General features: G+C 41.5%; 1 protein-coding gene across 3 annotated transcripts in view; it reads right to left on the bottom strand.

Moving 5' to 3' along the window:
• The window catches only part of XPO7 (exportin 7), an 82,548-nt gene that overhangs the window by 42,399 nt on the left and 17,121 nt on the right, over nucleotides 1-23,028 (bottom strand). For all 3 annotated transcript variants that reach the window (XM_063139263.1, XM_063139264.1, XM_063139266.1), the window contains exons 2-4: nucleotides 12,475-12,621; nucleotides 10,250-10,343; nucleotides 2,079-2,245 (exon numbers count right to left, since the gene is read on the bottom strand). In XM_063139263.1, coding sequence (XP_062995333.1) covers nucleotides 2,079-2,245; nucleotides 10,250-10,343; nucleotides 12,475-12,621 — 408 coding nt within the window. The remainder of the gene's footprint in view (nucleotides 1-2,078; nucleotides 2,246-10,249; nucleotides 10,344-12,474; nucleotides 12,622-23,028) is intronic.

The following is a 23,028-nucleotide window of genomic DNA, read 5'->3' as shown; positions in this document are numbered from 1 at the left end:
AATAGCCGAAGCTCTCTGGGCGGTTCAAGGACAATAGAGAGTGTAGAGAAATAACGAAATTTGAGGAGATGATTATAAAAAGAAAAAACTGAGAAAGGAGAAAATAAAATGATAAAAGGTTTAACGAGTGAAATATATAGAATATTGGTTGGGAAGGGGGAGACAGAAAATATGGGTAAGATGGTGTAGGAAACTGATTTGAAGGTACAAATAGGGCAACAGAGTTGGGAGGGAATATGGAGACAAAGAGTGTTGAGAAGTATGTCAGTGAGGATAAAAGAGAACTATTACAAGATTTTATGGAGGTGGTATCTAACCCCGGTGAGATTATATAAAATAAACAAGCTGCACTCAGCAAATTGTTGGAGAGGATGTCAAAAAAAAAGGAACGTATTTACATATGTGGTGGGAATGTGAATTTGTTCAAAAATTGTGGAAAATGGCGTTTAAAGAGATTAAAGAAATTGTTGGAATGGAGATTGAAGAGATACCTACAGTAGCATTGTTATCATTATATGGAGAATTAAATTGTAATAAAGAAACAAAAGAATTGATAACAAATTGGTTAATCATATCTAGGAACTGGAAGGTTCAAGGAGATTATCATGTTGAAGATTGGTATAAAGAGATTTGGGATACTGCTATTAATGATAAATTGACATGTAATGTAAAAGCAAGAAGAGGGATAACAAAAACGAATGAATTTGAGGGAATTTGGAAACAGTTCCTAGAATATGTCTTTTCTAAGGGGAGTGGAAAACCACCTCCAGAAGAAACAATGAGATTCTGGAAACAGGAATGATCCCGGGGTGGGGTGGGGTGGGGGTGGGGGTGCACTTATGTTATATGATGATGTTAAAATATTAAATTAGAAATATTATAAGGTAATTCAATTTTATGTACGTTTTTATTTGTTTTGTATTGATGTATGTTTAAGTTCAATAAAATTTAATAAAATAAAAATAAAAAAAAAGATCTAGTGATGAGGCCAAACAGAAGTCTCCATCGGAAGTGCAAGCTAGGCTGACCTTCAGAAGACGCAAGGCCTTGGGTGCAGCAAGCCCGGGGCTTTGTAATGTCCTCCTACAGGACGCTTGTCTGCCTGCTTCCCCATTATCTTCGAAGAGACAAACTCAAATGCTTCCCCCCCTTTGGAAGCTGATTATTACGATGTTTTATTCTGCCATTTCCATTATTGAATTATTTGTTTTCATTGTCGGTTTTAAAATCATGTGACATTTTAAAAATGTTGTCTCCTGCTTTGAAATCCATTGAAATCACTAGCTTAGGGTGCAATCCTATACATGTTTGGACAGGAAAAAGCCATTAACTCCCAACATTCCCCTGGGAATTGTAAGGCCTTTTCTGTCTAAAGATACATACAATTGTGTCCTTAGTCGGCTTTAAAGGGAGATGAGTCAAATTTTTTCTAAAAGAAGTTTAATATCTAAAAAGCTGTCATGCAGAAGAGGGAGCAGAATGGTTCTCCAGGGCCCCAGACAGCAGGACGAGAACCCAGGGTGGAAGTTTCAGGGAAGGAGATTTCAGCTAAACATCAGGAGAACCTTTCTAACAGCAAGAACTATTTGACAGTGGAACTGAGTGCCTTGGGAGTTAGTAGGATCTCCTTCATTGGACATATTTAAGCAAAGGCTGGGCAGCCATCTGTTCAAGGATTCTGTAGCTGTAACTCTATGATCGATGGAGGACAAGATTATCAAAGGCTAGTGGTCAAGAATGCTATATGCCACCTCCAGGTTCAGAAGCAGGAAAGGGCAACTGCTCCTCTATCTACCTTGTGGGCTTCACGAGAGCATCTGGTTGGCGACTGTGGGAAATAGGATGCCTTGGTCTGATTCAGCAGGGCCACCCTTATGTTCCCCTTATGTGACTAGGGTAGATCAGAGTTTAAACACTTGGATCTGCTGCTGTCATATCCTTTGGTGCTGAGATGCAACGTAGCAATAATGGAAAATGGATGAGGAAGACCAGCCTCTTACTAAGGGCATTACAAGAATCCTCTTGGTGAAACCATTACATAAGCAAAATGGGAAGGGAAGGAAGTGAGGAGGGCCAACCTGTAAAAACCTTGTGATGTCAGTGATGACATTTCTGAAAACATATTCATCCTTCTGACAGTCAAACCAGCCCAGCTTTGTGATCCTGGCATAGAGCTGAATTAGTGCTTGTGTAACAAATGTTGCCAGCTTGGGCCTGGTAGCAAGGTAGTTGAGCACATAGTTTCCTGAAAAACAGAACACAGGAGCACCTAGATGAAGAAAAGTAGTTAGGATGGGAGCTGCAAACTAGAAAGAAACTGGAAATAAAGCAGTAAATAAGGCTAATCCTTAAAACAGAGTTGCTACGTTGGAAGTGGCAAGTTCCTGCATAGAGCAGGGGGTTGGACTCGATGGCCTTGTAGGCCCCTTCCAACTCTGCTATTCTATGATTCAACTACACTGTTGCCTTTCTAGAGAGTCCATTATTAGAAATGGAAGTATAAATACTTCCATTTATAGTGCCCAAGGTAGCCAACAAACAAAAAACAACAAAACCAATAGTTACACCATGTCTTATGTCTACAGCTGTTACACAACATCAAACCAGGAAGTGGAAAGTCACAGTAATTTTTACGCAGACATGCATATGCTACTTGTTGCACAGTGAGTCTGACCCAGAAACCTAGAAGGAATGTCGTATCAGCGTCTTATGTTCTGAGGGGGAGGCCTTGCTTGCCATACCCTGGCTCCTGAGGTTCATTTGGTCATGGTGCAGAACAATGGGGGGGTGTCCTCCATTGTGGTGCCCATCATGTGTGACATCTCCTTACTGAGATCAGGCAGTCTCCTAGCAGAGAGTGCTTCTGCTGATTGCTAAAGACGCATTAGTTTGTGTGGGGGTTTTCCTGACTGCTAACATTACCAGTGACCCCTCAATATTTTATTTGTTTATTTATTAAATTTATATATTGCCCCATAACCAAAACTCTCTGGGCAGTTTACAAAAATTAAAAACAGTGAACATTAAAAACTATACAACATTTAAAACTATCAAAAATATAAAAACAACAGTATAAAACAACAGTATCCATTTAAACAACAACAGTTCTGGGGTCCATTAAAAAACAAACAAACTCAGCATATTTTGTTAAATGCTGTTAAATGCCCGGGAGAAGAGAAAAGGTGCCCAAAAGATAACAATGTTGGCGCCAGGCGAGCCTCATCGGGGAGATCATTACATAATTTATTATTTCTTTATTTATTGCATTTCTATACCACCCAATAGCCGGAGCTCTCTGGGCGGTTCACAAAAATTAAAACCATTCAAAGTATAAAACAACAGTATAAAACCATAATATAAAATACAGTATAAAAGCTCAACCAGATAAAAACAGCAGCAATGCAAAATTAGAAATTTAAAACACCAAGTTAAAATTTATTTATAGACTGTTAAAATGCTGGCAGAATAAAAAGGTCTTCACCTGGCGTCTAAAGGCATATAATGTAGGTGCCAAGCGAACTTCCTTAGGGAGCTCATTCCACAGCCGGGGTGCCACAGCAGAGAAGGCCCTCCTCCTGGTAGCCACCTGCCTCACCCCTGAGGATGACCTTAGGGTCCGGGCAGGTACATATGGGAGGAGGCATCCTTTCAGATAGCCTGGCCACCACTGACAAGGCCCTCTCCCTTGTTGCCATCCTCCAAGCTTCCCTCGGAGTAGGCACTCGGAGGAGGACCTTAGATGTTGAGCGCAGTGTACGGGTAGGTTCATGTCGGGGGAGGTGTTCCATCAGGTATTGTGGTCCCAAGCCATTTTAATTATATATTTTACTTTTCCACTGCTGCTTTATTATATTATGGATTGGTTTTATTGTACGCTGTTATGTTTTTATGTTGTGAACCACTTGAGTATACATATTTTTTAAAAAAATGAAAATCGTATGTATTTGGTTTAAAATAAAAATAAAATACATAACAAAGAAAATTATGAAGGGATGACAGGTGGCTCTGGAAAAATCAAAAACATCCTGCGGTCAGCTCTCCTTTTTTCTATCAGTAGCAGTAACTTCAGAATAGGTATGTTATGGGAAAGCTTGTCCAGGGTGACATGCTGTATTTACATCACATCTGGATAACTGCAATGTGCTAGACTGCTTTTGAAGAGTATTCAGAACTATAAATGGATCAGAACATTACAACCAGGCTGACAGACCATCTCCTCCTGTTTGACACTATTTATTTATTTATTACATTTTTATACCACCCAATAGCCAAAGCTCTCTGGGCGGTTCACAAAAATTAAAACCATAATAAAACAACCAAACAGGTTAAAAGCACAAATACAAAATACAGTATAACCATCTACTGAGATTATTAGAGGATTCTTGTGTGTCCCAGAACAACAAAACAAAACACAGAGGGCAGCAGTTGAACAGAAACAAAACAAAATAATGCTAAAGAACACACAACTGTATGAAACACGTTATTAGTACAAGTCAGATTGTTTCATACAAATCATAGAATCATAGAATAGCAGAGGTGGGAGGGGCCTACAGGGCCATCGAGTCCAACCCCCTGCTCAATGCAGGAATCCACCCTAAAGCAGCCCTGACAGATGGTTGTTCAGCTGCCTCTTGAAGGCCTCTTGTGTGGGAGAGCCCACAAATCAGATAGGCTGTTTTATACGAGTCAGATTACAGGCATCTAGTTTTCGTCCTGTTTGGTCATGCTTTGACTTCGCCAGAAAAACAGTTTCGTTTTTCTGATAAACCGATAAACATATACAAGATACAAATTGAATACCATTCAGTGTTCCATCATTATTTTCAGAAAGCATCAAACGATTCAAAAATATTTTAGTATGTGTTAAAAACTCACTGCCATGAATGAGCAATACCATGGGAGTATAAGAGTTTGCAAACTTTAAATAGTCTTTACGTCCTGCTTTTTTAGTTTAAGCCCTCAAAAGAGGTTTTTCTGTGTGATAAAGGTAGGTTTTAGAAACATAATAAAATAAACACAATGACGGAAGAATAACGAAGGATTCAAACCTCAATCCCCAGCAAGTAATCAAAAATGCTTCAATGGTGGCAAGTACTGCGAACAGGTGTGTTCCTTCTACCTTATTAGGTTATTTTATACATGAATCTTAAAGGTACAGGTAACATTCACTGTATGTAGTAGAAACTGGAATAGCAATGGTGGTACTACTCGTGAGAAAGGACCATCCGTCGACATTACTTTCCAAGAAAGGATGCCAATTCCAAACTAACGTTCAGGCCATATGGTTGTACAATGCCAAGCTTAAAAATCCATTGTGCTTCCTTCCTTAAAAGACGGTTATCATGATTATTCCAGTTGTATTTATGGGGGTAAACTTGAACTTATCGTATCTATGGGAGTTGTCAGTAAAATGCTGTACCAGTGGTGCATCTAAGACTTGATGTTTTAATTTAAAGCGATGTTCTATTATATGTGTTCTCACACGAGAGGTTTCTCCTACATAGAGAAGTCCACATGGACAAATGATAACATAAATAAACCATTTTGTAGTATAATTAGTAAGTGATGTAGCTTAGTCAGTGGTCACGTGGATGTTCAAACGTGTCAGTTTGCAAGGATAATGTACATACAGTACATCCACTGCATTTAAAGTGACCATGAATGGTGCATGCAGTAAAATGGGGCAGATCAGTATCAGAATGGACCAAAAAATCCTGAAGATTTTTTGTTCGTCTGAGTCCATTTATAAATAGAATGAATACTAGAACATCACTCTAAATTAAAACATCTAGTCTTGGATGTACCATTGATACAGCATTTTACTGGCAACTCTCATCGATATGATGAGTTCAAGTTTTTGGTTATTGATTTGGTTATAACCCCATAAATACAACTGGAATAATCATGATAACCTTCTTTTAAGGAAGGAAGCACAATGGATTTTTAAGCTTGGCATTGTACAACCATATGGCCTGAACGTTAGTTTGGAATTGGCATCCTTTCTTGGAAAGTAATGTCGACGGATGGTCCTTTCTCACGAGTAGTACCACCATTGCTATTCCAGTTTGTACTACATACAGTGAATGTTACCTGTACCTTTAAGATTCATGTATAAAATAACCTAATAAGGTAGAAGGAACACACCTATTCACAGTACTTGCTGCCATTGAAGCATTTCGGATTACTTGCTGGGGATTTGAATCCTTCATTATTATTCCGTCGTCGTGTTTATTTTATTATGTTTCTAAAACCTACCTTTATCACACAGAAAAACCTCCTTTTGAGGGCTTAAACTAAAAAAACAAGACGGAAGGACTATTTAAAGTTTGCAAACTCCTATACTCCCATGGTATTGCCTGTTCATGGCAGTGAGTTTTTAACACATATTAAAATATTTTTTGAATCTTTTGATGCTTTCTGAAAATAATGATGGAACACTGAATGGTATTCAATTTGTATCTTGTATATGTTTATTGGTCTTTACAGATAACAGAACTGTTTTTCTGGCGAAGTCAAAACATATGAAAAAACAGGACGAAAACCAGATTCCTGTAATCTGACTTGTATAAAACAATCTGACTTGTACTATAAGGTGTTTCATGCAGTTGTGTGCTCTTTAGCATTGTTTTGTTTTGTTCTTGTGTGTTGCAGCATTCACTTGAGGCCAGTTCAATGGCTGCACTCAGGGTCTGGACTCTCTCTCTGTGGGAGGCTCGTCATGGCCCCAAGAGGAGAACTTAGACCTTTCAACAGCCCGCTGTGACCAATTTGCCCAGCACTTTGCAGACAAAAATGCTTGGATCCACTCTGACTTGGATGCTCTTGTTGATACAGACCCTCTGGCACCCCCTTGTCCAGTATTATTGGATACTTTTCCATTTGCACAGCCCAATGATGTGGACAGGGTCCTTGGAGTGGTGAGAGCCACCACGTGTATACTAGATGCTTGCCCTTCCTGGCTTATAAAAGCAGCCAGAGGGGGACTGGCCAAGTGGGTAAGTGGAATGATCAATGCCTCCCTTCGCCAAGGAAGGGTCCCAGCCTGTTTGAAGGAGGCAGTGGTAAGACCCACATTGAAAAAGCCCTCCTTGGCCCCCACTGTATTGAATAACTACCGGCCAGTCTCCAACATCCCATTTTTGGGCAAGGTATTGGAGCGTGTGGTGGCCTCCCAACTCCAGGGATTCCTGGATGAGATGGATTATCTAGATCCATTTCAATCTGGCTTCAGGCCTGGTTATGGGACAGAAACAGCTTTGGTCGCCTTGGTTCCCTACGCCGGGAACTGGACTGGGGGAGCGTGTCCCTGCTGGTTCTGCTGGACCTCTCAGCAGCGTTGGACCATGGTATCCTTCTGGGCCGCCTTGCTAGGATGGGTCTTGGAGGCACTGTTTTACAGTGGCTCCATTCCCTCCTGGAGGGGCAGACCTAGAAGGTGGTGCTGGGGGACTCCTGTTCGACTCCTTGGCCGTTGGCCTGTGGAGTCCCTCAGGTTTCCGTTTTGTCCCCCATGCTATTTAACGTATACATGAAACCATTGGGAGAGGTTATCCAGAGTTTTGGGGTGTGGTGCCACCAGTACGCTGATGACACCCAACTCTACTACTCCTTTCCACCCAATTCCAAGGAAGCGGTTTCTGCCTGTTAGCAGTAATGGATTGGGTGAAGGCGAACAAATTGAAGCTTAATCCAAACAAGACAGAGGTGCTCCTGGTCAGTCAAAAGGCAGATCAGGGAATAGGGATTCAGCTTGTGTTGGATGGGGCTACACTCCCCCTGAAGACACAGGTCCGCAGCTTGGGTGTACTTCTGGATTCAGCCTTGAGCCTGGATGCCCAGGTTTCGGCGGTGGCCAGGAGTGCATTTGCAGTAAAAGCTAGTGCGCCAGCTGCGCCCGTTCCTAGAGATGTCGGACCTGGCCACGGTGACACATGCCTTAGTTACATCCCGATTGGATTACTGTAATGATGAGTTCTACGTGGGGCTGCCTTTGAAGAGTGTTCGGAAACTCCAGCTGGTTCAAAGAGCTGCAGCCAGAGTGTTGACCGGGGCTAGTTACAGGGAGCCTACGACCCCCCTGTTAAAAAACCAGCTCCACTGGCTTCCAGTCTGTTTCCGGGCACAATTCAAAGTGCTGGTTATGACCTATAAAGCTCTATATGGCTCGGGTCCAGGTTATTTGAAAGAACGTATTCTCCCTTATGAGCCTGCCCGTGCTTTGAGATCTTCTGGAGAAGGCCTTCTTTCAGTCCCACCATCTTCACAACTCGCCTGGTGGGAACATGGGAGAGGGTGTTCTCGGTGGCTGTTCCAGTGCTCTGGAACTCTCTTCCCAGGGAAGCTAGACTGGCTCCCTCCTTGATGTGCTTTCGGAACCAGGCAAAAACTTCTTTGTTCCGGCAGGCCTTTGGAAATAATCTGGGCTTCCATCTATGCAAAGGACTTTTAAAATTGTCATGTATTTTAAATGTTTAATGTTTCAATATTGTTTTTAAATATATTTTTAACTTTTTTAAACTGCTTTGTTAAATAGAGTTTAATAAATATTAAAAAAAATATTGTAATATATTTAATATATTTTTAACTTCTGTATATTTCTTTTCATAGGTTTTAAAATGTATATGTTTTAAATTTTGTAAGGCCATCTTGAGGCTCATTATTGGGCAAAAGGCAGGATACAAATTAATTGTTATCTTTTCGGCGCCAGGTCAAGACTTTTCTCCCAGGCATTTTAACAGCATTTAACAACGTTAAGTTCGTTTTTAATGGACCCCAGAATTGTTGTTTTTAAATGGATACTGTTGTTTTAATACTGTTGTTTTTATGTTTCTGATGGTTTTTTAAAATTTTGTATACTTTTTAATGTTTACCATTTTTAACTGTTGTAAACCGCCCAGAGAGCTTCAGCTATGGGGCGGTATATAAATATAATAAATAAATAATATATTTATTTATTTGTTACACGCCTCTCTCTCTGGATCGAGGTGGTGTACAACTCTAATAAAAACACCATAAAATACATACAACTAATTCAAACGTTTAAAACCAGTGCATCATTAAAAGCAGCATACCATTAAAAAAGGCATCTTAAAATTCAACTGGGTAGGCCTCCCGGAAGAGATCAGTCTCTATGGCTTTCTTAAATTCTGGAAGACTGTTAAGTTGACAAATCTCTCCCGGCAAGCCATTCCACAAACTGGGAATGCCTCTCTAATGCCCTTAAAACCTTCCTTTTTAAGAGAGGTTTTTTTGGCCATAAATGGTTGCTCTTTTTTTGAAATGTTTTTAACTGCTATGGTTGAATTATTTTTCAAATTGTTGTTGTCTGCAGTTTTAGGCCATAGCTAGACGAGGCGATATCCTGGGACGATCCCCGGGACCGTCCCTGTGCGTCCACATAACGCACAGGGGATCCGGGGAGCAGGGAGAGATGATCCCTCCCTTTCCCCAGGACATGGCCCTACCCTTTCAGCCTGCTTTTTCCGTGGTCTCAGGATGATCTTGAGACCGCAGAACATGTGGGCGGACATTGCGGTTACTTGCGAGGAGCTAGGAACCGCACACGGGGCGCCGAGCTCCTCAGGAGCTCTGCATCCATTGGGGGTGGGGGGAGCGAGGATTTTTTTTAAAAAAAACCAAAACCTTACCTTTGAGCACATGAGCACGCCTTCTGTTTCTTTTAAAAAAACAAAATGGCGGACGCAACGTCATCTCCTTCTGAGGCCGTTGCACGCCGCGTGTAAACAGAGGGGGAGATCTCGCAATAAAAATACTGCGAGATCCTCACCCCTCCGTCGTGCCGGGGCCTTAGTGTTTTATAGCTGCTTGACTGTATTTAGTATTGTCATACTGGTTTGAAAATTGTAACGTTATTGTTTTAACTTATGATTTTACCTTCCATGGGCTTGTTGAGGAAAGACAAAGTGTAAACATCCTAAATATAGAAATAAATGAAACAAGGTAAACTCATTCCTCTCCTCACACGACAAAGCAATATTTTAACAAAACACACTGAATCCAATTGTAGTATTGGCACATCACATAAAGAACTAAGATAAGAGAATTGAAGGAGCCATATGTATTAGCATTGTGATTAAACACCTTGTCACTAAATGACTGGTTAAGTTTAAGTTTTGAATTGTTGAAGGCTAACTAATGTTGGGGAAAGGAGGGGAGCACTGTTCATAGTCAAGCAACTGATCTCAATTCTGGCCAAGCGGAACCACCGGGGTTTTTGCTTTCCACTTACGTATGTCTATGCGCTGTTCCAAGGGTAAAGGGTTGTTTGTGCGTGACACTAGCTTCGTAAGGCATGTAGCTGCCAATAACTGGGAGTAAGAGGACTGTAAAACAAACACACAGAAGGCAAAGTGTTAAGCTTCAGGCAAAAAGCAGGAAAAGGTTAAAACTCCAAAGCTACTGTTAATGGTCAAAGAGGTAATTCTGTTTCTAACTCTTGTTGGGTCTGGTGGGTTTCATCCTCAACATCCAACTTTGGAAAGTTTCGCCAAAAGAGGAAGGCAACTTTTTGCTTTAGCCTAAAGATCTATTGTCTAAGCAGGCAAACAATGTCTTACTGGAATAACTTATCTTGTTGAGGACTTGTAAATATCTAGGCTTTAAGAATTGGAGGTACCTATGGAATGGGTGGTCACTCTGCCACTCCTGGTTTACACAGAGTCAAAAAATTCTGGATCCTGGCATGTCAAAACTTTCTGTCCACACCAATTATACTGAACACAGTGGCACTTTAAAGACTAAAGACTTATCTATATTTATAAAAGCCCAGAGGCCTCCTCCAAGCCACTTATGCAAATAGGAGAGAAGGCAGAGGCAGCCTTCGCTCCTATTTGTATGTTCTCTCCTATTTGCACTTATAAGCCAATCCACTGCCTTGGAAGTTCCAAGAAAAATAACTGCCATCTAGGGAAGTTCCAAGATAGAAGGCCAGAGGGCGCCTCCAAGCCACTTCTAGGCTTTGCCCTCTGCTGCCATCTAGTGACGTTTCTCGGAACTGCGGCCTTCTATGGAAGTTCCAAGTTCCGAGAAAGAAAAAGTTTTGTCTCATGAGGGTAAATTTGACAGGAAGGATGGGAAAGAACAGGGGAAGTTGGTTCAAAATTTTAATCCAAGGACAGACATTAGAAAAGGTCGGCGTTTATTTGCCAGAACTGGTATTTACCCATGGACAACTATATGTGGCAATGTTCAGAGTCCGACGGTGTGAGGACAATTGATGGGAAAGAACAGGGGAAGTTGATTAAAAAAATTTAAAAAGTGTATACCAAAAATATTGTATTCAAAGAAGTGCTAACAAAATAAATATACTTGTCGTATGACAGACTTTTTTGCTTATGCTATAATATATTTGTTAGGCTTGAAGGAGCCACAACAAGCCTCTTCGTGTTTCTTAAAATCTATGATTCCAAAATTATCAATGAAAAGTAAAAAGAAATAAAACAGCATAAAAATGGATATGTAATGGTACTTACTGATGCAACTTGAATTCTGACGTATCCCTGGAACTATTATTGAACTATTCCAGCTGGTTATAAATTAAATCCAACCTATGTAGACTAGTAGTCTCCTCAAACTTTGTTTGAAAGAACAAAGTATCAAAACCCATATAAAAAGGAGCTGGCCACTTAATTCAATCATGGATTTTTTCAAGCATATCTTAAGGATGTTAATATAGATGTAGGTAAGGCTCAGTTTATACCTTAAGATCAGGAGATATTTTAATGCAATCAGATATGGCAAAGTTGGATATAAATTATATGATTGTGGTTATGAATGATACTTTGACTATTCTTTCCAATTTTCAGTTCAAGAAAATTTTTACATTCCATTTTCAGTTGAGGTCCTTTAAGGTTGAGGACAGTCATGATAGGAGAATTCTATATTCCTCTTAGAAACTACCTATCTACCTGGTGAAAGAATCAAGCAGGATCTGCTTGTACTGACCTCTGTACAATATTTGATAAAAATGCTTAAGGCTATCTATTGAACGGAGAGGATGATTGGATGACTCAACAAAAATGTCATTCTTTTAGCATTTATACAAACATTGCAATGGCAAGTGATGTAAATTTTAGCGATTCACACATATACTGATGTCATGACAAGCTTGCAACTTTAATTTTTTGTTCTTATGACTTTATTTCATTATTATTATGGCCTAAATAAAACTGCTGCCTTTTACTCATTACTACTGCCCTCTATATTGAATTTAAATTGCCAGCTCCCCTTTCACTACAGAATTGTGGGGCAATCCCAAACAATTCTATAAGGAAAGGAGATATGGCAATTCAAATATAGCGTGGAGAGAACTGGGCCTTATAATGAGAACACAGCATTTTTATTTAGACTGTGAGCCATAACAAAATGAGACATAATCACAAGGCCCAATCTCCCCTCCCTCATTTGCAGAACCCTCTATTCAGATCATGTTCTTTTGACTGGAAGCTGACATACACTCCCTCTTTCAAGAAGAAGCTGGCACTTGTTCAGGCAGTCCGGGCTATTGGTAAACTCAACCAAGGCTTTCTCTGCCTGGAGCCGCGTTGTGGTGTCAGTTGTCTCATACAGTTGCTTGCACAGGTTCTCTAGCTGGGCTAGACTCTGTAAAAAAACAAAAGAGAACAATTTTTTTAAAAAAATTATATGGGATTATCACTTTCAGGCTCTTCTATTAGGTGCCCTTGCTAGGAAAAGCAGAGATCTACCAGACCTGGAGAAGTTAACATAGAGCCTCCAGTTTTCTGCCACTATTATTACAAATTCTTCTTGGAAAATAGAAGACTACTACTATGCTGTCACTTTCTATGAAGCAAACATCAATATTCCACCCTTCCTACTCCAACGCTCTGGATGGCCACAGCAAGTCACAGAGCAGCCTGGAAGTTACCCAGTTTTCAGTCTTGCATGAGAAAGGTGAATTCCTAAACATCACCACATGCTCTTTTCTGTGACCAGGATTCCCAATGCTCAAGCCACTCAGTTCCTTTCTGTACTGCTATTAATCCTGATTATATGCTTGAATACATGATCTCACATTGAACCTAAGTAAAACTATATATTTAATTTGAACACTTCAACTGCCTAGGTCTCCCAGCAATGAAACACTGGCGATCAACTTATTTAGGCTGGCCAATATCAGATTAGATTTACATGCTCACTTCCCAATTGCCAATTGCCAGCCAACAGAGATATGTGGTCAGGGCAACTAAAGGGCGGGGATTATTTCACACCATGACTGAACAATATTAGGCTCTTGAGCCAAGATAAAAGTAGTGTTGAGCATCAAAGGATCCCTGTACGTAATAGATAAGGACTAAAGCAAGAGACAACTTGCATGAAAGCACTGAAGTGCTAGTTGAAATTTCTCAGTACAACAATCCCAAACAAGATGTATCAAGTACTCCGTCTCCTCTTACCGTATTATAGAAATCTGCCTCATTCACTCTGCTCAAAGAAGATGCTACACAATAAGCCTTACAGAAGCAGTACGATTCCGAGCATCATTAGTTATGTAGTATTCATGATGACTATATGTTACCTCCAGTATCAGAGGAAACATCCATCTAAATACCAGTTACTGAGGGGAAAAGAGCCACAGTGACGAGTTGAGACACTGGAGGTTGGGATATTGCTGCCATTGGCAGTTAGTGATTATGTAACTCTTGGACTGGGTTCGGACGTCATGATGAGCCACAATGGCTTATTTAAACCATCATGGGGTATCGTGTCATTTGTTTGGATTTTTTAAACCCACGATGGCTTATTTGGCCAAAATAACCCACAGTCTTCAGAGTGGGTTATTTAGCCCATTATTATTATTATTATTATTATTATTATTATTATTATTATTATTATTATTATCCTGCCTTTTGCTCAATACTGGGCCTCAAGGCAGCTGTTGTGGGTTATCATGTTGTCTGGTGGTCACTGTGGGTTATTTTGGTCACCTGAAGAGTTGTGAAGCAGGACCAGTTCAGATCACTGCCATTCTGCTGGTCGCAGGCTTTAGTGTTATTGTTAAAGCAACTAAGCCAGCTGTGTCTAGGGGGTGAAATACGCAATTTGGGAACTGAAGTGTCCATGTCAGCAATGTCTATGGTGGTGGGGAGATGCTCAATTCCATTAAAGCGCTATACTGGGAACTGAAGCATCTCTGCCAGCACCTGGGATTTTCCCTCCCCTGGAAGTAATTGTGCAGGATTTATTGGATGCCAATTGACTAGGGGAGGCTGTGTATGAAGTTTGGTACCAATCCTGCAAATTTCCAAGGATTTCTTTGTGCCACCCCCTTTTTGGTGAACCCAGGATTTTGCTCCTCCCAGTGTAATTGTGCAGGGTTTTGAAGATGGATTTGGTGCCTCCCCACTGACCCCTGCTACAATGTAATGAACGGATGAAGACAGCACTACTGCCCGTGCAGGAGGACTGCAATGGGACAAGGGGTGGGGGAAGGGCTGGGTTAGGCACAGTAGCTTATTACCCAGTCATGCGGTGGGGCATCACGGACTATTTCCAAAATAAATTACTGTGAGTAGCTTATTAACCCATCCGAATGCAGCCACAATGTCCAGAATAGGGTGATCTGCCATGAGGAAGGTCAGGGCTGTCGCACAGTGGCAAAGCGCATGTGTTGCATGCAGAAGGTCCCAGGTTCAATCCCAGGCATCTCCACATAGGGCTACGACAGGATCCTGCCTGAATCCCTTAAAAATATTTAAGACAAAGTGTTTGTGTATTGTTACGGAGCCTTTACCCCCACAAATGATTTCTAAAAACTATGTAATAAGAAGACTTTTATTACATAGTTTTTAGAAATCAGACCAGAGATGTAAAATTTCTGGAAATGTTGGAAGTCAAGCAGGGAAATGGGTTTTTTTAATGCTCCCTGTAAGATTCCCAGCATAGTTATTTCTTCCATTCCTTATTCAAATTATTGATCTAATGTTCTTTAATGAAAGACATATAGTGATGCTCCAAATCATGCTCCGCTTCCCAACCAATGAGTAGAGCCAGCATATCACAATATGGAAGAAAATGTGCATTCCTGACAGTCTGGGTTTTACAGATACAAAAGAACAGGATGTCATTTTTAGTAGGAAGGTAGGGTACAGATCAAATATAAATAAAATATAGAACACTGACAGTTTTAATAAATGTCTCAATTACATCTCACCACTAGGAATTCAGTAGCCTAGTTTTCATGGTGTAGGGGACTGACTGACACCACTGGATACAACCTTTCAAAATGAATAAAAAAATAAACTGTTCATTAACGGACACGATTTACAAAAGTAAATAAAATGTCACTTTTCACACAATAGGTTGAGATTATTTAATAATTCTTAAATTAAATATGGTTGCTCACAATTCCAAGTGGAGTCTTTTCCAGCTAAATAAAATCTCAACAGCTTTTCCTTCAGATCAGATTTCCTTAAGTGCCACCCCACAAACAGGAACAGGTTTAGGAATTTCCCTGAACTTTCTTACAAACAGGGACAGATGCTGTACAGTCGTCTTCCTCTGCCTCCAGTTCTTCCTGCTGCTTCTGGCAACATGATGATTCAGATGCTTTAGGGGGCTACTTGCTGAGTTCCCTCTAAACAGGAACCTAAAACACATAACTTGCTTTGCTCCTAAAATTATCATGTTTGGTATATTACACTTAAAAGTATAGTTATTCAGACAATTATTATAAATGTATTGAGTTTTAAATGTTTTAATTTCAATGATTTTTAATGATTTTAAACACAAACGAAGTTATACATAATGCAATTTATGTTCCTTCCCAACCTAGAGACCTCCGGATGTTTTGGGCTACTGTGCTGAGCATTCCTGACCATAGGCCATGCTGCCTGAAGCAGATGGAAGCTGAAATCCAGAACATCTGGAAGGTTGTCCCAAAACAACAAAGAGGCTTTATATCTGTAAAAAGAGCTAGAAAAAAATGTGTTGCTTATTCCCCCTTTTCCCCCCAACTAGAAAAAAATTATTTCACCCCCACCCCCACACACCATTGTTTCAATATTTCTGGAAAGTTTACATCTCTATTTTGAGCCAATGTGATTATTTTTAATAGGGAAAGTATTTATTGGGAGCAATAATTATATGTGAAAGACTGGACATTCCTCAGCCACCTCCTAAATAAGCACAAGGAACCCAAACCAAGAGAACTTGTCTGAAATTTTCTTCACCATTGAATTCCTTTTCAAAAGCAATTTATTTTCTATCAAACTGAATGAGAATGGTAAAAATAATGTGTGAGAATTTTTCTGCACAGCACTAGAATAAATTATATGCTTACATTTAATATACTAAACATCATATTTTTTTGAGAGAACCAAGTGATACGTTTTAGATTCCTATGTTATGTCAGACCAAGTTCTGCAAGTAGTCCCTGCAACATCTGAATCATCCTAGAAGCCACAAAAAGCAAGCAGAGCTGGAGGTAGATCTGTGTTGCGCGGCACCTCTGGCTCTTGTGCCATGGTATGAATGGCGACTAGAAGTCGGCTGTGGGTAAGATGGTCCCGGCTCAGGGAGGAGGGTCATGTGGAGGGTCGCAAGAGAGCGGCTCAGTACGCGGAACTGCTTGCTGAGCTGGCAGGACATATTCTGTCGACACTGGCGACTCACGAATCTCACAAGTGGGACTGACAGGTTCGGTGACGGGCTTGGTAACTGGGGAGGCGACGGCATTGGCGTGTTAGGCCGGTCTTGAAGAGTAGGAGGGTGCGGCTATTGGCGCACATCCTTATCCTTTTTAGATTTCATTTTCTTTCTGCTCTCGTCAGTGGCCAATTTATGCTCCCTTTCCCATTTTGTCAGCTTTTTTGCTGCTGAGACAGTGAGCGACTTAGCGCCCGGGGGAAAGTCGGTCTGCCCCATGGTGAAGGACGCCGGGCGATTAGCCGAAGTTGAGGCCTGCGGTAAGGATTCGCCAACCGCTTCAAGGGCCTTTTCCCAGAGTATCACCTTAAGGCGGTCGGATCTGTTGCGGCGTACCTGCTTCGATAGTTTCATGCAATGCATGCAGGCCTCAACTACGTGCCTCGCCAAGGCAGAGCAGGCAGAGTGAATGTCCGTCGGGAAATGGAATTTACTACTGCATCAAGAGCACTTCTTGAAAAGGGCTCTCTGTGCCACAGACATTAGTGAGAAGAAAACAAGTTTTAGAAAGGGGAATTTTAAAATAATAATAAAATTATTATTATTTTGGAGAAAAAGAGTTGAGAAAACGAAGGTTGAAGAGAAGTAGCAGAAGAAGATTAGAAGAAAAAAATCCTCAGCTTTCTAATTTGTTTGTGTCTTTCTCTCCCAACGTGCTGGCACCAGCGGCGGTCGAAAGAGAACGGAGGACCAAGATGGGACCCCGTGAGCATGCGCAGTAGGGTGGTGGGCAGGGCTCCCACGGAAAATACGTCCTCAGCTATCGAAGTTCCTGATACCAGCTCCCGCGCAGGCGCAGAAGCCCCTAATGTGTGATGCACAGAGACCACGATGAAGAAGTAGTGACAGCTTGCAGTTGTAGAATTACAGTCACTGGATGTAAAAAAAAATGTACCAGAACAAGCCCAGAGACACAGGGTTTATAAACTAAAACCAAACTGTAAAGAACACACATTTTCTTCACACCTTGTGACATCTTGGGAAACAGAGCATAACTTGGGGCATCCCTAAATGTGCACCAGTAAAACATATATTAGATCAATAATTTTAAGAAGGATGGAAGAAATAACTATGCTGGGAAGATCACAGAGACAATTCCACCCATTGTTTCAAAATTTCCATAAATTGTACATCTCTAACCTTACATAAAAGTTTATTATATGGAAATAATCTTGGGCAAATAAACACCTTGTATTAAAACATTCCATACTTCTTTCCAAAAGGCAATATTTCATAATCCAAAATTGTTCCATTTTTCTAATGGAAAAACAAAAAAACATACACCCATTCCACCAGCCCCACTCCCAAAATTTTTCCACTTTATTCACGTGCCTTTACATTTCTATGAGAAACAGACAAAATTACAATTGTGTGTCAAGAGTTCTGTACCTATCCCTTATGGATAATTTCCATGAATTTTTTTAATATTACCATACATTCGGCAGCCATCTGGTCTTTAACCGGTTTCATGTATCCTGAAACTGTGAAGAAAGCTCCAAAGATGAATCTATCTGGCAACTCTCCAAAAGGACAGCTGTCAATAAGCACATGTTCAGAACTCACGAGAAACAGGACAAAAGCAGATTCCTGAATCCATGGGGACATTCTAAGGCTGAGCACCCCATCCTTCATCTGAGCATCATGAATAGGTGAGTGATGAACATCTGGAAACTAACTTATTTAGATCTTTGAATATTAGGAAGTGCTTCACAAATCTTAGTAGTCCAACCCCGTTAGGTGAGTATTACCTTCAAATCACAGACGGTAGGGACTGATAAATAGTGGCTTGTCTAGTGTGTTCATAGCAGGGGCAAGATGGAGGCTCAGCCTATTATTGTTATGTTATTTCTTTTCTCGCTCGTGGCATTTTTTTTCTAGATGGGCTTTGCCAGGTCATGCTGTCTGTTTCCTGACAATTGTTTCCTGACAATTGAGCATGTTTTAAGTATGACTGCTTTCTTGATGTTAGTAAGGATGTATTTTGGTAGACCCAGTTTCTGAAGTTTTTCTGTATAGTTTTCTGATGTGATGTATGCATCATTTCCCATTACAAAAAGCAGTTTTGAAGCTACTTACACGCACACAAATACAGAAATCCTTAATTTAACAGCAAACCTCCCAAAACCATGATCAGCACAATAATAAAAATAAAAATAAAAACTAAGAAAATAAAATCTAAATACAATACAATATGAAATGTGTTAATACACAATCTACAAACGTAGAAGGGGAGGAAATACACCATGAGCATATGATGAAACATAACAGCCAGGCAAATAGGCCTAAGAGCCATAACAAAAAATGCACACACCAGACACATCTGGGAAGGGACACCATGTATAGGTGTTTCTATGCAAATACTGGAAGGCTATGAGCCAAAATGGGAGAGTTGGAGAGCCTGGAGAACCTAGATACAGTGGGCATTATGGAAACCTGATTGAATGGAGAAAACCAGTGGGATATGGTCACCTCTGGTGTAAGGACAGGGAAGGGAGTACTGGTGTTGCTCTGAATGTCAAAGAGGGCATGGTGTCAAGCAGACTAGAAAACCTAAAAGCGGCATGTTCCGCAGCAACTGGTGCACACAGGCTTATTGCCTCGAATACTGGAGATAGCAGTAAATTCCTGGAGGAGAAGGCTACGTGTTATCTCCAGAATCAGAGGCAGAAAGCCTACATATACCAGTTGCTGGGGAACATGGGTGGAAAGGTGCGGTTGCACCATGTCCTGCTTGTTCATCCCTGGCCGATGGCTAGTTGGCCACTGTGTGAACAAAGTACTAGATGAGATGGACCCTTGGTCTGATCCAGCATGGCATTTCTTATGTTCTTCCACTAAAGTGCCATGGGTGACAATACTGGCCTCCAAAACTAATTAAGTACTATGAAGATGCTATTGTCCCCCAGAACAAAAAATGAATAACTTCTCCATGGAGTAGGGATAGACAACACTGGAGTGGGGACAGTGAGTGGGTTGTGTGAATGCACAGATGACCACACAAAGAACCAGTGTTACAGGTAAGCAACCTCTCATTCTTCTTCATGGTCTCTGTGCGTCACACATATGGGCGAGTAACAAGCTGACTTACCAGTGGAGGGTCAGTGTTCATTGGAGAAGCGAAGACAATACTACTCTGCAAAAAGGGCAGTCCTTCCTCACTTTAACATCTAGTCTATAGTGCTTCACGAAGGTTGACAGTTGGGCCCAAGTTGCCGTTCTACAGAGTTCTGGTAAGGGGACGCCTCTGTCAAATGCAATTGAGGATGCCATGCTCCTGACTGAATGATCATGTATTGGCCCCGAGAGCTGTAAGCTTTATATGCCAGTAGGATTGTCTGCACAACCCATGCCATTAGTCTTTGGGAAGAAATGGGTTGGCCCTTCTTCTTTCCCCCATAGCACATTAATAGTCTGGGAGATTGTCTGAAGGCCTCCATTTCTGTTTAATGGAACACCATTGTCCTTCGGACATCTAAGGAGTGTAATGTCTTTTCCAGGGTGAAGATGGTAAGGGCTGGTAATATTATATCCTGGTTAAAGAAGACACAACCTTTGGAGGGTGATGGCAGGCCTCAATACTACTTTGTCCTTGTGAAAGATTGCATAAGGTGTGTCAATCCGTAAAGCACAAAGCTCACTGGATCTTCGAGCTGAAGTGACAGCTACAAGAAATGCCACCTTCCATGAAAGGAAGCACAAATCAGCTGATGCCATGGGTTCAAAAGGCTTCAATGTCAGGGCTTTGAGGGCCACTGACAGGCTCTATCCTGGTATTGAGGTTTGGGTAGGAGGGGCCAGGTTCTTAACTCCTTTAAGAAAACGGCAAACCAGCGGTTGCGAAAAAACTAAAAATCCCTCAGAAGGTGTGTTTGTCCGAAATTGCTGCTAAATAAAGCTTCAAGGATGAGAGTTTCAAACCTTTGTCAAAGAGTGAATTGCCCATTTCCTTTCATATGAAGCCCTAGTTGATGGCTTCTGTGCTGCCTGTAATACAGATTGTACATGTGGTGAGACATTACATCATTGGAAGAATTCTCCATGCTGTTAGATGTAGCGTGTGTAGGTTGGGATGTCTTATTTGCCCTCAATCCCAAGTGATCAGATCTGGATGAATTGGAAGTCTGAGGTAATTGTTCCTTCCCTTCCATAGAAGTGGGGCAAACCTTGGCCACCATGGTGTGAGCAGTATGCAGTTCGTGTCCTTTGCCACTATCCTGTTGAGTAACGGAAAGGGTGGAAACAGATAACAAAAGTCCTGGTCTAGTTCCTGATCCTAGTGATTTCCGGCTCAATCTGGACTGGCTGCAGAAACGATGACAGACTGTGTTTGTTTGTGTAGCAAACAAATCTATCAACGGGATCTCCCATCAATCGAATAGCCGTTCCACCACTTTGGGGTGGAGCTGCCATTCGTGGTTGTTGGAATGAGTGCAGTTCAGCTTGTCTGCTAAGGTATTCTCCATCCCAGCAATGTGTGTAGCAATCAATGTGATTCCCCTTGGAATGCACCAGTTGTAGAGATCTAGGGTGATGCAATTCAGTGACTGAGGTTGTGTCCACTCTTGTTTGTTTAGATAGGCTATCACCATGGTGCTGTCTGAGACCCCTTGAACCAGTTAATGTTGCAGGACTGTCTCAAAAGCCTGGACTGCTTTCTGTACCGCCAACATCACTAAGCAATTGATATGCAGCGTTTCCTTTCTTGTTGACCATGTGCCTTGTATCCAAAGGGTGCCACAATGGTCTCCCCACCCTAGGAGAGAAGCGTCCATCATTAGTATTGATCATGGATGAGAAGGTATGAATGATAACAGGCCTTTTGATAAGTTTGCTCATATTGTCCACCAATGCAGGGAGTGTAGTACCATGCCCAGTATGCACAGGAGGACCCGACGAGCATCGAGAGTGGGATCGAAAGCATTCAGAAACCAAAGTTGTAGCGGCCTTATGCGCAGTCGGGCCCATTTGACCATTGCAATGGTGGCCATCAATCCTAAGAGTGTTTGGATAGTTATAGCAATCGCCCTGCGCGTGGCCCGAGTGCCTGCCTTCTTTATCAGTTGGCGACGAATGAGGTTTTTGAGACCAACCTTGTAAGCATTCTACAATGACCGAGTTAGGAGCTGGGTGAGTAAATATAAATTCAACATCCTTCTCCTGAACTCGATACATTCCCTCCAATCATTTTGATGTAGGGATTGCTGTACTGTGTTCAGTAGCGTTGGGAAGTACAGGTTGGAAATGGGGGTTGTAGTCTCAGTCAAATATAGGATCTTTTATTTTCTGTACCAGATGTTGAGTCTCAAGACCCAGAGACTGCGCCATCCTACTAATTTGTTCTGAGAAATGCCTCAAGTCCTCTGAAGGTGAGACCCCATCTGAGTTCCCTATTGCCACATCTGGTGATGAAATGGAGCAGGCTACTGACGAAACAGACGCAGAATCTGAAGGATAATCCCCTCCATCCAAATGTCGTGAATGGGAATCATGTGCTGGTGGCAAAGTTGGGGGTGTCGGTGGTACTAGATGAGCTGTTGGAGGTAATAGTATTTTTGTGAACCGCCCAGAGAGCTCCGGCTATTGGGCGGTATAGAAATGTAATAAATAAATAAATAAATAAATAAATTCCTCCATAGTGATAGGTTGTATTGTTGTTGAACATGCCTGGATTGCAAGAGGGGCAGTTCTGTTTTCTCTCACGACCTGAGATGTTCCAGTAATTGGGTGTGAATGGGTCGTGGAAGGTGTGCAAGTCGGTTGATGTGTATCTCTCAGCTACGGTCAATGTCTTCTTCTGCTGAAATAATTAGGGTCGTCCTCTGGTCCCAACCTCCAGTCAGTCCAGCATCTTTGTCTAGGAGGTGACCAGTCCAATTGTCTATCCCAGTCAGATTTGGGTGATCTAGAGCCTTCTCTGCAATCTGATGGATGTCGGTATCACTCTCGTTGGTACTATCCATAGTAAGAGGAGTAGTTGGATGCCGGGGACCTATCTCAGTACCCAAATTCCTCCCTATGATGGTTATTCCTTGGGCGAAATTGATGGAATCTGTTAGGTTTCTGCTGTTTCCACTGTTGTTGGTGCAGGTTGAATTTAGGTGCCTTGTCATTGTATTGTCGTGGTTTTTAATACTGCTGAGGTTGAGTCCACCGCCAGTGTTTGTAAGGAGGCTGTTGGAACTAAGTCGATAGGCCCATTTTCCTTGCAGTGGTCTTCGCTTTTTGGATTGCCTCCATAGACTCATTGGTAGATGCACTGAACATCAAAAGGGAGGTCTTCTCAGTAGCTTTCAACTATATGGAGGATGAGACTGGAAGACAGTCTGCAGAGGAAGAATTACA

This window comes from Elgaria multicarinata, chromosome 12 (genome assembly GCF_023053635.1).
Source record: "Elgaria multicarinata webbii isolate HBS135686 ecotype San Diego chromosome 12, rElgMul1.1.pri, whole genome shotgun sequence".
Lineage (NCBI taxonomy): Eukaryota > Metazoa > Chordata > Lepidosauria > Squamata > Anguidae > Elgaria > Elgaria multicarinata.
Note: the sequence above shows the minus strand (reverse complement) of the source record. Positions and strands in the feature narration are given on the sequence as shown.